The sequence below is a fragment of the Lepidochelys kempii genome, chromosome 1 (genome assembly GCF_965140285.1).
Source record: "Lepidochelys kempii isolate rLepKem1 chromosome 1, rLepKem1.hap1, whole genome shotgun sequence".
NCBI lineage: Eukaryota > Metazoa > Chordata > Testudines > Cheloniidae > Lepidochelys > Lepidochelys kempii.
The window spans coordinates 250,164,933-250,182,680 of NC_136380.1; the positions used below are offsets into that span (position 1 = coordinate 250,164,933).

Genomic DNA, 17,748 nt, shown 5'->3' on the forward strand with positions numbered 1-17,748 from the left:
TCCCTGAAGAGGGACAGAGAAGGGGAGTAGGAGGGGGGGAGGGAGGCGAAATGCAGCGAGTACCCGTTCCGCACCGTGCGTAAGACCCAAGGGTCTGACTTAATGGTGGACCACGCATGGGAGAAACAGGAGAGGTGGTTCAGGAAACAAAGGGGCGGATCTGGTGACTGGTCTGGTATGCTGTCCTCGAGCGCACCTTCAAAAGCCTGGCTTAGTGCCCGGCCGGGGTTTGTGCTGGCCTTGGTTCTGGCCCGGCGCATTATTGTTATTATTGTTATTGCACCATTGCCTGTTATCCCTGCCTTGCCTATGGTAAGGCTCATGCCTATGGTGAGGCTGGTACTGGCATTGAGGGGGAGGCTGCGGCTTAAAGGGCTTCCTCTGAGTCGCCGGGCTGTGCATACCCAGCGACTTGAGTGTAGCTTGAGGCTATGCAGCCTCGTGTCTGTCTGGTCCCAGAAGAGCCTGGACCCTTCAAAGGGGAGGTCCTGGAGTGGATTCTGGACCTCGGGGGGCAGACCTGACTCCTGGAGCCACGCCAAGCACCTCATGACCACCCCGATGTGATTGTTCTAGCCGCCACGTCTGCCGAATCCAGAGAGGCCTGGAGAGGGGTCTTGGCTATTGCTTTGCCCTCATCCACCAGGGCTGTGAACCCCTGTTGGGAACCTTGCGGGAGGTTGTCCTTAAACTTCCCCACCGCCACCCAGGTGTTGAAATTGTGCCAGTTGAGGATGACCTGTGTTAGGATATAGATATTCAGGCCTGTCTGCAAAGGCCTGTACTCTAAGAATTTAGGTGTATTCTTATCACTTGGCTAGTGATAGAGGTATAAAAGAAAGAATCAAGATCACTGTCTGCTGGTGTAAGGGCCTTCTCTTACTGTGACAGTCTGAGGCCCTGTTCTTAGGCTAAGGCCTTTGGCTAAGCAGCAGAGGCAGCCATAAGCTGGGAAGCGAACGGTCACATCCTCACATTCCAAACTAGTCACATTGAAATAAGGTGCTATTGGGCTGTTAGGCACTATCAGGACAGGATTGTATTCCTATCACCTCCAGAGAAAGGGAAGTGCCTAGAAAATGTAAAAGGAAACTTAGTTTGATAGCATCCTGTCTGGCAAGAACTCACTTATCAATAGCTGGGATGTGAAATCCTCACTTCTGTATTGTTTTGTCATTATAGTTCCCACTTTGCTGTTGTTTGTCTGTATAATCTCTGTCTGGTTCTGTGATTGTTCCTGTCTGCTGTATAATTAATTTTGCTGGGTGTAAACTAATTGAGGTGGTGGGATATAATTGGTTACATAATCATGTTACAATATGTTAGGATTGGTTAGTTAAATTTCAGGAAAATGATTGGTTAAGGTATAGCTAAGCAGAACTCAAGTTTTACTATATAATCTGTAGTCAATGAGGAAGTGACGGGGTGGGGGTGTGAGTGGGGGTGGGCATGTGGGTGTGTGAGATGGGAACAGGGAATGGGGGTAAGAAAATTGGAATCATGTTTTGCTAAAGGGGGAGATGGGAACAGGGAATGGGGGTAAGAAAATTGGAATCATGTTTTGCTAAAGGGGGAAATGGGAACAGGGAATGGGAGTAAGGAAGTTGGAATCATGCTTGGCTAAGGGCAGGAATCGGAACAGGGACATAGGTGTAAGGCTCTGTGGTGTTAGAGCTGGGAAGGAGGATACTAAGGAAGGAAACTGGAATCATGCTTGCTGGAAGTTCACCCCAATAAACATCGAATTGTTTGCACCTTTGGACTTCGGGTATTGTTGCTCTCTGTTCATGTGAGAAGGACCAGGGAAGTAAGTGGGTGAAGGAATAAGCCCCCTAACATCTTGGTGCCGGTGACTCGGATGCATCGCATTGGATAGGTGAGTGGCAGCCTGTAAGTCCCCCTCCCCAACAGTCCGCGCAGCTGCTTGGAGGGGGTATCGCGAACTCTCGTGATGGTAGTTGCGGGTTCTGGCAAGCCAGGGTAAAGGATTTTTTGGATAAATGGATAAGGGAGGACCAGGGCCCATACCAGGTACAGGGGTCAACCTGGGATAAGATTAAAAAGGAAATGGAGGAAGTGTTAGGGGACCCAGAGGTATGGGGGGTGGCTGAGGAGCCCACCCTCCTTGGTATATGGGTAGGGGAAGAAGGTCCCTGCCCATGGGGACTGAATGCCTCCCAGGGAAAAGAGGCACTTCAGTCTGCTTGAGAGGTTTGAAGTAAGGGCAGCATTATGGGAAGCTGCCAGTAATCTTTCAAGTTTGGTGCTGCTTCAGCAAGGGCTGCTGAAGGGTTGTAAATTAGTTAGGGGTAGTGAAAGATGATTTGGCACAAAAGGGTTTAAGGTCAAGAGCAGAGTTAACAGACCACCTTTAGAGACTGGATCTGAGACTTGGTCCTGGGGGAGTAGAGGAAAAAAAAAAAAAAGTTTCAAAGTGCAACCTGCCTTTCCACACTCTTTTGTTTTTCTGAAGTTTTAATGGAGGGTACTTTGGATACTTATGTGAGATGTCAAGAAGGAAGTTTTTGTTTAATGATAAAACCCAGTTATATAAATGTAACTGTATGTGCAACTCTGTGCAGTCACATTGGATGGAAGCTTGGTCATTAAATTTTCCAAGGGGGTCAGGTAGAGTGGCTACTATCACCACTACGCTTCTGTCCCCAGAAGCCTTTATGGCTATTCTGAGGGAAAATGGGCCCTTTTCCCACAGAAATGGTCTATAGGGGACTGCTGCAGGCAGCAGGCAGAGAGAGAATCTGATCAAAATTATTTGACTATTGGGTAATGTAATCAAAATCACTAAAGGATGGAAGGGGTTTCTACTGGAACTTAACTTGGCTGCCCCTGGTTGTGTCTAGTTGTACAAGATGGAAGTGTAATCGGGGTACAGTTGTGTAAAAAGAGTAATTACAGTGCAAGGGATGTTAGGCAAAACAGAATTTTGTGTGTATGTGTGCACAGGTAAAAGAAAAGGAAAAGGGGAGGAATGATGGGAACACTGAACCTTGGGATGGCTCTGGGGGATCAGATTGTTGCTTTGGTGGGTTCTGCATGAAAACTCTGTAGGCATGGGGGAGGCAGTTATACCTTGTGTAAAATTAATTTGGCTAATATGATGTTATGGAGGTTAAACTATATGGAAGGAATTTGCATTTTCCCAGGACATGTGCAGTGTATATTGGAAAAGGAGTAAAAGAAATGCAAATAAAACATGGTACTTCATTAAAATCCTAATAGGGCTCCAAAAGGAGCCACAATAGGTTGTGCTTTCTTTTCCAGGTCGCTGTGTTTTGGAGCAGGAGATGAAAGTGGAAAGTAATCAGAACTCTGGTGGAAGTAAAATGCTTCCCTTTTAAGACAGTGTCTGAGCTGCTAACAGCTTTGGATCCAAAAGCAAGCTAGTAAGCCTCTGTGTGTAAATGCAAATTACCTAGCTGATGGGCACAAAGGAGCTGCAAATAACAAATACATCCGGTCAGCAAACAAGCTACTAGAAGACTCAGATTATGGCCCTTCAGGAAAGGGAGGTGAAAAAAAAAAAACAAAAAAAACAAGTTAAGCCTGAAAATAAGGGGGACAGGTTAACCTTAAGGGGTGTGTGTGTGTGTGTGTGTGTACAGTGCTAAAATCTGAAGCTGTGTCTCAGCTATTACCTGAGAATAAACTTAAAGCTTGGTACAGCAGAGAAACTATTGCAAACTTGGTCTGTTGTACAAGAGGGGAAACTGAGGTACACCATCTCATGAATTTCATAAATGACCAGTGAGTGGGGTAATTCACTAGCCTGACTATAGAACAAAATAAGGACAATCTGGAGGTAATTCTTCTGTTTTTCCTGCAAGTAGCAAGGACATTTGTAAAAGAAAGTGGTATTATTATTAAGCAATAATCTGTCCCCACCAGGGGGGTGGAAATTGTTTCTTTTGTTTTTCAGATACTCTACAAGCAAGCTGGCGCCAGCGGAAAAATAACCCAGAATACCATGGATCTATGTTTTGTGTTGTTTGTCTGTGGTGTTTGTCTTGTTGCTAGCATTGTTGTGTTTTAATGAACAGAAAACCTCATGATGTGGGTGAGGGATGGCTTCCAAAGGCTGGCCTTGGGGGGGAAGATGTGTATGGGAATGCAAATTCTCAACTAGGAGGCCAGCACCTGTGTAATAGCTACCGTGGTACCTGGAAATGGAATGGCAACTAAGGTGGCCCCCACAAGCCCTATGGAAATAATGAAAAGGGGAGGAGCTCACTGGGAATTAATGGAGGTGTGTGTAAAATAGTGTAAATCAATAGAAGATGTTTGGATGTGCCCCTCTCCTATGACTATAGAGGAGCGGGATCAATGGCCTATGCAAGGGGTGGACAATTGGGTGTACTGTGTATAAGGTGTTTTCCTGGGAATGTACATATTACTGGGGGCACAATTACACCAGCCCATAACCAAACTACACACATCTACATGCTGCTATATGGACTTTGGTGCACAAATGGATCTGTGAATCTTATTGCTGTGAATAAGCCAGGGCTTACTGCCTGATTCCATACCAAGTGGTCAAGCTGGTTTGGACAATATCCCATTTCTCTGTGAACATTCAATGGACTTGTGATATGGACAAAAGCATACAAAACTTGAAGGAGCAGCTTGTTGCAACTGCCAGCAACTGGACACAAGATCGTGACCCCATCGAAGGAGGAGAGGCAGTATTTTGGGGGTGTCTCGGACGTTGGACCATACTGCAGTGGTCAGGACTCGGTGTTGCTGTGGATTTTGTATTGTTAACTGTACTTGTGTTACGTTGCATAGGGAGATAACCTATTAGGAATGTAATAAGCCCTCCAAACCCTGCAGTGTACTAGACAACCCGGACCCAACCTTCTCAGGCCCACTCTAATGGGAAGTCTGGAACACTAATTGGAATAGGTGTGGTATGCCCGTATGAGAGAAGGTGCAGGGCACTATACTACACAAGGGGCAGTGGGACAAATGGAATATCGACACCTTCCACCTTGATGCCTGGCCCTATCAGGAAATGTGTCGCCATATGTCCTATGCTTTTCCAGGGATACCTGGGCAGGAGGATCCCAAAAGAAAAAGAAAAAAAAAGGGGTGGAGTGTTAGGATATAGATATTCAGGCCTGTCTGCAAAGGCCTGTACTCTAAGAATTTAGGTGTATTCTTATCACTTGGCTAGTGATAGAGGTATAAAAGAAAGAATCAAGATCACTGTCTGCTGGTGTAAGGGCCTTCTCTTACTGTGACAGTCTGAGGCCCTGTTCTTAGGCTAAGGCCTTTGGCTAAGCAGCAGAGGCAGCCATAAGCTGGGAAGCGAACGGTCACATCCTCACATTCCAAACTAGTCACACTGAAATAAGGTGCTATTGGGCTGTTAGGCACTATCAGGACAGGATTGTATTCCTATCACCTCCAGAGAAAGGGAAGTGCCTAGAAAATGTAAAAGGAAACTTAGTTTGATAGCATCCTGTCTGGCAAGAACTCACTTATCAATAGCTGGGATGTGAAATCCTCACTTCTGTATTGTTTTGTCATTATAGGTCCCACTTTGCTGTTGTTTGTCTGTATAATCTCTGTCTGGTTCTGTGATTGTTCCTGTCTGCTGTATAATTAATTTTGCTGGGTGTAAACTAATTGAGGTGGTGGGATATAATTGGTTACATAATCATGTTACAATATGTTAGGATTGGTTAGTTAAATTTCAGGAAAATGATTGGTTAAGGTATAGCTAAGCAGAACTCAAGTTTTACTATATAATCTGTAGTCAATGAGGAAGTGACGGGGTGGGGGTGTGGGTGGGGGTGGGCATGTGGGTGTGTGAGATGGGAACAGGGAATGGGGGTAAGAAAATTGGAATCATGTTTTGCTAAAGGGGGAGATGGGAACAGGGAATGGGGGTAAGAAAATTGGAATCATGTTTTGCTAAAGGGGGAAATGGGAACAGGGAATGGGAGTAAGGAAGTTGGAATCATGCTTGGCTAAGGGCAGGAATCGGAACAGGGACATAGGTGTAAGGCTCTGTGGTGTCAGAGCTGGGAAGGAGGATACTAAGGAAGGAAACTGGAATCATGCTTGCTGGAAGTTCACCCCAATAAACATCGAATTGTTTGCACCTTTGGACTTCGGGTATTGTTGCTCTCTGTTCATGTGAGAAGGACCAGGGAAGTAAGTGGGTGAAGGAATAAGCCCCCTAACAACCTGCTGGTTAGCAATCCTCAACTTAAGGCCCCCAGATGAGTACACCTTTCTACCAAAAAGGTCCAGGTGTTTCGCCTCCCTGGCCTTAGGGGCCGGGGCCTGCTGTCCGTGGCACTCCCTTTCGTTCACTGACGACCACTAGGGAGCAGGGACTCAGGTGGCAGAACAGGAACTCATAGCCCTTAGATGGGGCAAAGTATTTATGCTCCACTCCTTTAGCTGGTGGAGCGCTGGAGGCCGGGGTCTGCCATATAGTCTTATTGTTAGACTGAATGTCTTAATGAGCGGGAGCGCTATTTTGGATGGACCTTCGCGGCTCAAAATGTGCACCATGGGGTCCTCCTGCTCAACTGTCTCCTTGGCCTGCAACCCCAAATTTTGGGCGACTCTGCACAGCAGTTCCTGGTGGGCTCTATGGTCTATCGGCGGAGGGCCGGACACCTCTGTACCCGCCACCGCCTCATCGGGGGAAGATGAGGAGTTAGCTGCTGCTCGACCCCCTCTGGTTGGTCCTCCTGCTCCCCATCTCCTGTGATAGGGGCCTCCGGCTCAGGCCGCGGTGGGAGTCCATGGGACAGCACCGGGCTCGGTGCTGGACTTTCCACTCTATGCTGGGGGGATGCTGGAGACCATCTGGCATTGGTGCAGAGACCGGGACTGCTGTACCGAGTAACTTGCCCTGGATGGGGCCCCTTGGCGCTCCTGATAGGCCCAGGGGGTCCAGAAGGGCCAATGGCCTGGCGGCTCCCATTGAGGTTGCCAGCTCCCCTGAGGGTCCCTGCTTTCCGGGCCCTGGTGCAGGTAGGTATAGTGGCCGGAGCCGGCACCAGACTGTGGCGATGCCAATCGTGAAGGCCATGGCGGTGCCAACAATCTGCGCCGGCGGGAGAATGAGTGGCTCCTGGCTGAGCGGGACTGGGATCGGTACCAGTATCCCCGGGACTGGGACCGGGACCGGTGCTGGTGCTCCCTGGACCGGGACCATCTGCGGGAGACCTCTGGCGAGGGCCGTCTCAACTCCTCCTGGTGCCGGTCTCTGGGCAGTGCCAGAGAGCGGTGTGCCCTTTCTGGTGCTTCTTCGTGTCGACCTGCTGCCGGTGCTGCAACCTCCTTCTGGGCCGCTGGCAAGTGTGAGTCTGCAGAGCCGGAGCTCGACCAGGACCAACTCTGGGAGCGGTGCTGGGACAGTGTCCTCGAGCAGCCCACCATTGCCGGCTTACCCCTCAACGGCACCTGAGGCATGGGTGACGGAGGGTTCTCCCCACAGGGGAGGGGGCTCGCCGCCGACTGCTAGATGAGGTCCTTTTGAGCCTCAAAGGTGCGAGGGGTAGAGGGCTGATCTGTTATGCCCTTGAGCCCATCGTCCGCATTGAGCTCACTTAGGTCTGGGCTCGGTTGGGCTTGTGCTGCCGGGACCGTCGTGGTCAGCACCGGTACCGCGGCCTTCCCGCTCTTAACGGCACTCGGAGCCTTGGGAGGCACCAGCCTCCTGTGCGGGGAACGACCACGCCTTCCTTTAGGCCGCGCTGGGGGCCACACCGGGGAGGACAATCGGTGCCAGGATCTAGCCTGGCGCTCCGGGGCCGACAGTTTACGGTGCTTAGCCAATGCCTGGTCTCTTGACGGCTCCGGGGCACTACGCACCAAGGAAGTCTGAGCCAGCGTCGGGCGCTTCAGGCCTGGCAGCTGCAATGCAGCCTCCATCAACAGTTGCTTTAGGCGAAAGTCTCTTTCTTTCCTTGTCCTTGGCTTAAACGCCTTGCAAATCCTACACCTTTCAGTTTGATGTCCGTCCCCCAGGCAACGTAGACACGAGTTGTGGGGGATCACTAATTGGCATAGGTTTGCGGCACGTGGTGCAAGCCTTGAAGCTGTGGGCCTGCGGCATGCCCCGCGGCCCGGGGCAGGTGCTAGAGGCCTCCAAGCACCTAATGACTTAAGTGTCCACAATCTGTATGTGAACAAACTGATAACAGCTACTCTAAAGGCTAAGGGACTGCTCTTCTATGAGAGAGAGAGAGAGAGAGAGAGAGAGATTGTTCCAATGCCGCCACAGATGGTAAGAAGGAACTGGAGGGGGTTGGGCTGGCCGGGGTATATATGCACGGCGCAGTGGTGCCCCTCGGGGGGCCCGCCGGCAGCCGCTAAGGGAAAAAGTTTGCAACGCTGGTGCACGCGGCATGCGCACACCTAATGTGGAATGGACGTGAACAAGCACTCGAAGAAGAAACATGAGCTACTCCCCAACAGACATGAGTTTGGAGGTCTCAGTTAGGCCACTTCACCTGACCGTTTACATATTTTTGCATGCCTGCCCGTCTTCAAACAGGAAAGTGCAATCTCGAGCAGTGTTATGGTATAAGCCTGAGGTACAATAAACGGCTGTGAATAGAAAACATCCTGTAACAAATATGAGCATCTACCGAGGCATACAGTCTCACTTTCTAATTAGGTATTTACATGCCCTCACCCCGTGCCCCTCCCCATGCACATCATCATGGACTCTCTGCAGTAAAATGTGTGCCCTCGTTTCTGCACTAGAAAAGGCTTCCATAGCTTGAAGAGGGACGAATACGTACCAGTGAAGGCGCAGTGCATGCAGGAAGGCAGAGAGGCCCTCCATGACAAGCAGAATAGCTACAGTCAGAACTGCAAAGATGGCAAAGATGATGAAGACCCCAATAAGTCCTCCCCAGCCGCTGTTCTTCAGTCCAATGTTCATCACCATGGTCCAGAGGACCTCTGATAACTCTGCAAAGCAAGCAGCGGGGAAGAGCAAGAATAGTTCAACCATCACAATGGTAAAATCCATACGCCCACCCCGTTCACTGGATGGAACAATCCATTTGTTCTGTGCTCCATCATTCACAATGCCTTCCCTAAAGGGAAGCTGTGTGCAGAACGAATGGGAAGTGGGTATATACTGCAGCTGAGGTGTAACATCCTGGTGCTCCGTACAGCCCCATTGACTTCAGTGGAGCACTGCCAGTTTAGCTGAGGATCTGGCTCTATGTCCTTTTGCGGAGCTGTGTGTGTGACTGCACCTGCCAGAGATCTTTAGAGAAATCCAGGCTGCTTTCTCCTGAGATCTCCCTTTTGTTTCTATCAGAGTTATAATAGTCTGTGCCATTGTAGTAGTTCTGGTCCCCCAGACAGTGGGATGCCAGGAGCGTCCTTCATGGTTTTCGCAAAAAGAAAAGGAGGACTTGTGGCACCTTAGAGACTAACCAATTTATCTGAGCATAAGCTTTCTGTAGCTCATGAAAGCTCATGCTCAAATAAATTGGTTAGTCTCTAAGGTGCCACAAGTCCTCCTTTTCTTTTTGCGAATACAGACTAACACGGCTGTTACTCTGAAACCCTTCATGGTTTTGCATTTCATCCTTACTGCCAAAATCAGTTCCCTTTCTTACCACTGACTGTCTACTTGATCTCCAGCTAATGTTAAGATCTGTGATCGTGGGCAATAGGAGCCTGTGTAAAAGGTGGGTTCTCTTGGGGTTCAAAATTATTTCTCTTATCAGTCTATCCTATGATTTTGCCTTGCAACGCCGGCTACAAAAGTCCCTTGCGAACGCCTGTTCTCACTTTCAGGTGACATTGTAAATAAGAAGAGGGCAGCATTATCTCCTGTAAATGTAAACAAACTTGTTTGTCTGAGCGATTGGCAGAACAAGAAGTAGGACTGCGTGGACTTGTAGGCGCTAAAGTTTTACAATGTTTTGGTTTTGAGTGCAGTTATGTAACAAAAAAAATCTACATTTGTAAGCTGCATTTTCACAATAAAGACATTGGACTACAGTACTTGTATGAGGTGAACTGAAAAATACGATTTCTTTTGTTTATCATTTTTCCAGTGCAAATATTTGTAATAAAATATTTTTTTATATTATAAAAAATAATAATATAAAGTGAGCACTTTGTATTCTGTGTTGTAATCGAAATCAATATATTTGAAAATGTAGAAAAACACCCACAAATATTAATAAATTTCAATTGGTAGTCCGTTGTTTAACAGTGCGATTAAAACTGCAATTAATCTTTTTAATCACGATTAATTTTTTGAGTTAATCACATGAGTTAACTGTGATTAATCGACAGCCCTAGTTTTTACATGTCCCTCTTGACTATAGTATCTAGGCACCTAATAATCTTCATTGTATTTCTCTCCACAGCACCTCTGTGCTACTATCCCCATTTTACAGATGGGGAACAGACGCGAAGTGACTTGCCCAAGGTCACACGGTAAGTCTGTGGCAAAGCCAGGAATTGAACTCAGCTCTCCTACAGTCCATGCTGGCACCCTAACCATTGGATCATCCTTCTTCTATCTCCTTGGACAGTACAGAAAGATCCATAGACTATATTTTGATGTAAGAGTTCAGATGAATGGGCTATCATCTTAGGTGCCAACAGTTGTAATGAACACCTCTGCTAAACCTCCCAAGAAAAACAGGTGTTCAGATGTTCATGAAAGGGTTACCTGTATATTTAAGTGCATTTCACCCTTTTACTCAAATGTCTTATACTTTTTATCACTTTATCTCCAGTATAAGGCTAGTGTGACTTGGCTTCTAATTAAGTCCTATTAGACTCACTTATGTGCCAACAAGGCTGTTATAAGGGGAAGTGCAGCTCACCCCTTCCAATCCAGGGATCTCTGCACTCCTTCCTTCTGTAGTTGCCCATTTCTAGATTGTAAACTCTTTGGGGGCAGGGACTGTCTGGTACTGTGTTGGACAGTATTTAGCACAGTGGGGTCCCCAGTACATGACTAGGACTCCTGGGTGCCACAAAAATATAAATAATAAATATATAATAATACTTAGAGTTGGTCAAAAAATCAGAAATTCTGTCCTACGGGGAATTCTGATATTTTCACATTTGTTTCATCCCAAATCAGGATGAAAAGTTGACATATTGAAATTTTTCATGAAATGGAGAGTTCTAAAAAATTTTGGTTGGAAAATTTCAGATCCAAATGAAAAGTTTAGCTATTCCCACAGCAAAATGTTTCATTTTTATTTGCTGCACGTAATCAAAATATTTCTTTTCACGTCAGTTTGACATTAATCTGTGTCTGCCTGAGCTGCCCCAGTGCCTCGTGGGGAGTTGTAATTCTGGTGCCTCATGCTCTCATTCTCCTTTATGGGCTGGGTTCCCGGATGTGCTACCTCTTCCCATGATGGTTCAATTAGTGCATCATGGGAAATGTAGTTCAGCCAGAGAGCCAAGGCCACAGCGTGGACATGAGGAACCACAATTACAAGACACCAGAGGGACTCGGACTTTTAGGCCAAAAGGGACCATAATGATCATCTAGTCTGACCTCCTGCACATCGCAGACCATGGAACCACACCCACCCCCTCCTGTAGTAGGCCCATAACCTCTGGCTGAGTTACTGATGTCCTCAAATCATGGTTTAAAGATTTTAAATTACAGATAATCCATCATTTACACTAGTTTAAACCTGCAAGTGACCCGTGCCCCATGCTGCGGCAGTTTAGGTGAACAGATTGAACTGCCACAAAACATTTTGATTTTGTTCGACAAACCAAAACACGTTTATTTGGGTTGACATTTGGTTTGATTTTCCTGATGGGCAATTTCCCTGATTTTTGGGGAAACCAAAATTTTCCCCAGAAAACTTTTTGACAAAAAATTCCCAACCAGCTCTACTGAAATCCTTTCTGTAGCAGCCTTTCACAGTCACTACCTGAAGAATAACGAACACAGAGTGATAACTCACGTGCATGAGCCAAGCTGAGGGCCCAGAGCCGAAGGTAGGATGCTGTGTTGGAGATGCAGCCCAGGCAGTATTCAATCGTGTGGATAGCTTGGTGGACAAACGTATCGCCAAAACTGAACTGGAATGATGTAAAAATGAAGCTGCTGAACAAGCAGCACTAAATGAGCGTAAGTGAACAGCGCAGTGCTGCCTTAATGTGCTGCACATTGGTCTCCTTTCTCCTCTTCATGGCAGTGGGAGCAACACATGGGTACTTCACAGGTCAAAAGGAAAGGTTTGAAAATTGTTCCTTCTCTTTTATTTTCCCAGCCCACCATTCAGAAGAAAGGCAACTTGAGGCAACTGCTAAAGAACTACCCTTTACCATCCCTACAACTTAACCCCTGCTGGGGGGTGGCAGTGAGATGACCACTGTCCTCCTTGGGCTCCCCTAAGGCCTGAAGCTTTAGTTTATGGCTGGAACTGCACAGGAAACCTGGTGGCAGATGCTTCTGGGGACATACGCCAAATCAGTGCATTTCTTAAGAGCCATCTCCCTCCTCAGCCAGCCAATCCCACTTCCCGAACTGCCAGCTGAGACTGAACCCCCTCCCCCTGAAGCATCTGGGACTGCTGTGAACCCCAGTCTAGGCAGAGTGTCTGCTGCCAGAGGCCCACATCCTGGGTTCCCCCAGTTCAAATGAATGAGGCCTAATGGCCCCCTCCCCCGCCACACACACACGTTACAGGCTGCAAGGGTGCAACCCTGAAATAAATGTGGAGCACAAAGGGGCTGATCCAACACTACTGAAATCAACAAGAGTTTTTCTATTGTCTTCAGTGGGTGTTGGATCAGTACATTCAGGTGAGAATTATGCTCAACTTCTGTCACTATCTTAGTTGCTCTCACCTTCCTCTCCAGATTTCAGGTTCTTTTAATGCCGAACACTCCTGTGCTTTTTCCAGCAGGACAACTGCTTTTCCTTCGGGCAAGCCTACATTTAAAACATTGCACCGATGCAGCTGCTCCGCTGTAGCACTTTAATGAAGACGCTCTAAACCGACAGAAGAGAGCTCTCCATCGGTGTAGTTAATCCAACTTCCCAAGAGCGGTAGCTATGTCAGCGGGAGAAGCTTTCCTGCTGACACAGTGCTGTCTACATAGGGGTTAGGCTGGTATAACTACATCACTGAGGGGTGTGGATTTTTTGCACCCCTGTGCAACATAGTTATGCTGATAGAAGTTTGTAGTGTAAACCGGACCTTCGTGACAGGCAAAACCTCAGAAGGTGGGGGAGATGTTAAACCTTGGGCTTCAGGGCTTAAGACAACTCTAATAATTAGAGAGCAGGATGAGACTTCTATGGGGAGCTGATTGTTCTACATCTGCCTTCTGCAAGGTCCTTACGCCTTCCTCTGAAGCAGCTGGTACTGGCTAATATCAGAGACAGGGTATGGGACTGGATGGGCCTGAAGTCTGATCCAGTCTGGAAGTTCCTATAGTTAGGTTCACACCCAAAACCTCCGATGCTTAGCCTCAAAATCTGAACCTCATGGGTTCACAGAACTGGGTGAGAAGATAAAAAAGAACAGGTTCTCCCACAGGAAGTACATTATGATATGCTACACGCTGGCTTTATTTGGCCAGCTATAAACCCAGTGAGGCATGAAAATGAACAATAATAGATGGGGAGTGGAAGGGGATGGAGCGTTATACCTGTCTGAATCTCAACAAAGTTTAGGTTCAGATTTGGTCAGAGGATTGGGTTAAGGTTCAGGGGGCTCTTCTCTTACAAGGAATGGGTTCAAGAGCTTTCCCTGAAACTACTGAAAAGGCCGCAGGCAAATTCCAAGACCTCAGTTTGGCCTTGCAGAAGATCATCCACATTCCAGTCTGACCTACTTGCAGGTAGGATTCATAAGGACTGCTCCTCCCCCTGTCCCGTGTTCTGATTTCCCTACCTCTTCATCATGGTCATGTCCCGCATGGCCACCACTATGGTCTTCCTGACCAGCTTTCTTGGCGTGATTGGAGTCAATGATCTCCACTTCAATGTCACCAGCAGGGTTTTCTGAAATGGCTGGTGTCTGGAGCTTTCAAAAAAGAAAAGAGAGAGGCGAGGTTTGTATTATTCAAATTGCCTCAGTGGTCCTACAGGTCAATAGATGCACTATGTAACTATACCTATACGTATGTGGAACATAATTCCCCTATATTGTTGTAGCACAGACTATGTGTGACATATTGGTGATTTCAGCGACAGTCAGACATTTATTAGACTAGAGAAAGAGTGTATTGCTGCCTCCATCACTAGGAATAAATAAATTCTTTAATTTCTAGAACATCCTCCAGCCAAGGATTGCAACATAATTTACATGCACTACCTTCAGCCTCGCAACCCCTCTGTGAGGCAGGGGGATACCATCTGCATTGGGCAGATGAGGACACTGTGGCACTGAAAGCCTGATTTGCTCCTTGCAATCACACCAATGCAAATCGAGAATAGTTGTAGCCAATGGAGTCATGCTGTTACAAGCCAGAGGAGAGAATCAGCCTCACACAGACTGAGTGATTTGCTCAAGGTCACACAGTAAGTCTGAGAGAGAGATCTGGGAACAGAATCCAGATCTCCTGACCTATATCTGGTGACAAAATCTCAAGACTATCCACCCTCTCTCCATAATCAGTATTTGTGGAGCATCATCAAAGTGCACAGCATTATAATACACACAGGATGACTTGATCCATGCCTCCAAAGACCATGAACGAGTATGTGAAGAATCTTATAGCCAACATAATATAGGGCACAATAAAAGTCTCGTTTTAGTACTGATATAGCAGCTTGTTAGGCCGGATCCTGGCATTCTTTAATGCTTCCAACATGTTTTGTAGGAAAGGTCTCATAATAATGTGTTTGTTCCGTTGCACCAGTAATCTCTGTGATACCTGCTTATCTTAGAGTTGTCTTGAATATCATACAAAGAGCGCCTTTTGTTAGAGCTGTATGAATCTGGCCAAATCATAGAATAGAATATCAGGGTTGGAAGGGACCTCAGGAGGTCATCTAGTCCAACCCCCTGCTCAAAGCAGGGCCAATCCCCAATTTTTGCCCTGGATCCCTAAATGGCCCCCTCAAGGATTGAACTCACAACCCTGGGTTTAGCAGGCCAATGCTCAAACCACTGAGCAAATCTAAGATCTAATCAGACAGCTGACATATGAAAATCATTGGCTGGAATAGGGGGGAAAGATGGAAAGAGGAGGAAAGATATCAAATGTTATTGGCGTAAAGCAGAAGCTGGAGTCAACAATGTAAAACTTGCCTGAAAATCCCAGAAGAGTTACACAGTAAGAAGTTACAGGACAAATGATAGGTTATGAGCTACTGGACTGGAAAAGGTCACTTAGCATAACTAGCTGATCTCTTTTTAAATGAAAACATCTGTGCCATACAAAAGATACTCCAGTCACTACATCTAACTACCAAGAAAAGTAAATTAGAAACAAATGTGATAAAGAACAGAATTCACAAGCAGCTTTGACTGTTATGTGCAACAGAGTAGGACCAGGGGCTTTAAAACTTGCTCATATGAGTTCTATCATTTAAGGAGGAAAGCATTATTTACAAGTGGTCAATCACTTTTAAATCAGGCATTTCCCCAGGTACTGTATACGTTCCCTGAGAGCACCATTTCTGCCCTGCTCCCTGTTTATATGGAGCAAGCAATCAGCCATAACAGTGATTGTGAACTGAGCACAGCAGGGAACTGAGGTAATCACTAGACCACTGGCCTCACAATTACTTTTTTCTAACTGCTTCTGACCTAGGATATAGTTTTTAAAAAACACTCAGTGTTGGCCTAACTCTGCTCCAATCAAAGTCACTGGTAAACACTGTTCCCTCTAAGCTGCGCGCGCGTGTGCACACAGATCCTAGACCCCGCACACACGGCAAAACACCACGCACACAACAGTTTGCACAGAATTAATTTTTTTGTGCACACGGCCTGTCAAAAATTAGAGGGAACATTGCTGGTAAATAACTCCTGTTAACTTCAACGGGAGCAGAGTTAGGTCCTATGCTTAGTGCTTTGGAAAATCCCACCTCTAATCTTCAGCTCTGGCCCAATGTATTGAAAACAGAGCTGTCTGCAACTTCTGATTGCAGCAACGGACTTGTGCCCTTACCATACGCTGAGCTTTCCGGTGATTGGCTCGGAGGATGAAAGGTTTAAACAGAAGCATCCAGGGAACGGCTATCAGGGCAAATATGACCAGAAAGCTCTGGACTTCTTCCTACAAGGGACCAAGGGGGGAAAAAAAATCTGTTAAAGGGACATCACAAAAGCTTTTTTTAAAAAAGCTTTGCAAGTGCAATTATGGTCAGAAAAGTGATTCAGTAAAAATGGTCCCTTCTCACTCAACCAGTCTGCTCCCTGTGTACCTTCAGAGTGTCATCTGCTTGCTTGGTGACAAAAATAAGCATATTTGCACTCCTGTTAACACTGCAGTTTGCACTCCTTTGCACTCCTGTTAACACTGCAGACCCCAGACAGCTATTGGACAGCGAGTCTATTCCATCTTAGGCATCAACAACAGTCTTGGCAACTGAGTCCAAACCGCAGGACAGAAATCTGACCTCAGAATGCTGTAGGGTTGCACAGATGCGACCAAGGGCAGAATTTGTCCTGCAGAACCTTCCTTATTAGAGATTAAGTATGTATGAGCCAGAAAGAACACAGCTGGACTTTGTGAAGCCAGCATGAATTTGCAGGGCTGACAGTTAGAAAAAACATCTTCTCACGTATTATCTGACCAAATGGACAGAGCTGGTAGGAAAACAGTTTTCTTTTGGTGTAAGATTTTGACTTTTCATTAAAAGTAAAGAACCTCCAAACCAAATAATTTTTGATCAAAAATTGCCTGAAAACAAATACATTTCGGTTTTCAGCCAAAAATGTTGAGTTTTCAGCTTTTCCGATGAAAAATCAGAAATTCTAGAGGAAAGCAGACATTTCTGGAAAAAATTTTGCTTTGTCAAAAACCTGGTTTTATGTCAAAAATAGTTTCGCCAAAAAATTTATGAGCAGCCCTAAAAACGGAGTCACCACGAGACAATAGAGCACCACAGCTTTGCTTCCACACTCACTCTCCCAGTCTTGGGCGCGTCATCACTGGGGTCAGCAATTAGAGCCATTTGCTCACTACCGGAGCAACCTGAATTCCAGTAAAACAATGCTCCCCAGCCTGGCACCTGGCACTTGAGCCCCTCTGCGCCTCCCCAGTAACAACGTTGATTTCGCTGCCTGGAGACAGGATTTGCCTCTCACAGAACAAAAAGACAGCAGGGTTAGACATTAAGAGGAGATACTGCTTTCACTAGAACCAAATTCCACCCTACACAACCCACCACACATGGAGGTGTGATGGAGGGCAGAATTTGACCCTGTCAGGGTTTCCTCCCCTCTCTGAACTTTGGGATACAGATGTGGGGACCCGTATGAAAGACCCCCTAAGCTTATACTACCAGCTTAGATTAAAACTTCCCCAAGGCACAAATCCTTTCCTTGTCCTTGGACGGGATTGCTGCCACCACCATGTGATTTAGACAAAGATTCAGGAAAAGGACCACTTGGAGTTCCTATTTCCCCAAAATATCCCCCAAGCCCCTTCACCCCCTTTCTGGGGAGGCTTGAGAATAATATACCAACCAATTGCCTTTAATAAAAGTACAGACCAGACCCTTTCTTTAGGACACTAAATTCAATCAGGTTCTTAAAAGAAGAACGTTATAATAAAGAAAAAAGG

General features: G+C 46.6%; 1 protein-coding gene across 6 annotated transcripts in view; it reads right to left on the reverse strand.

Annotated features, from left to right (window-relative positions):
- Positions 1–17,748, reverse strand: part of ATP6V0A4 (ATPase H+ transporting V0 subunit a4) — a 59,084-nt gene that overhangs the window by 6,092 nt on the left and 35,244 nt on the right. For 5 of the 6 annotated variants that reach the window (XM_073322826.1, XM_073322800.1, XM_073322834.2 and 2 more), the window contains 4 exons: positions 16,129–16,236; positions 13,902–14,033; positions 11,961–12,078; positions 8,790–8,961 (listed from right to left, as the gene is read on the reverse strand). In XM_073322826.1, coding sequence (XP_073178927.1) covers positions 8,790–8,961; positions 11,961–12,078; positions 13,902–14,033; positions 16,129–16,236 — 530 coding nt within the window. The remainder of the gene's footprint in view (positions 1–8,789; positions 8,962–11,960; positions 12,079–13,901; positions 14,034–16,128; positions 16,237–17,748) is intronic. The other variant, XM_073322839.1, reaches the window with a different exon arrangement.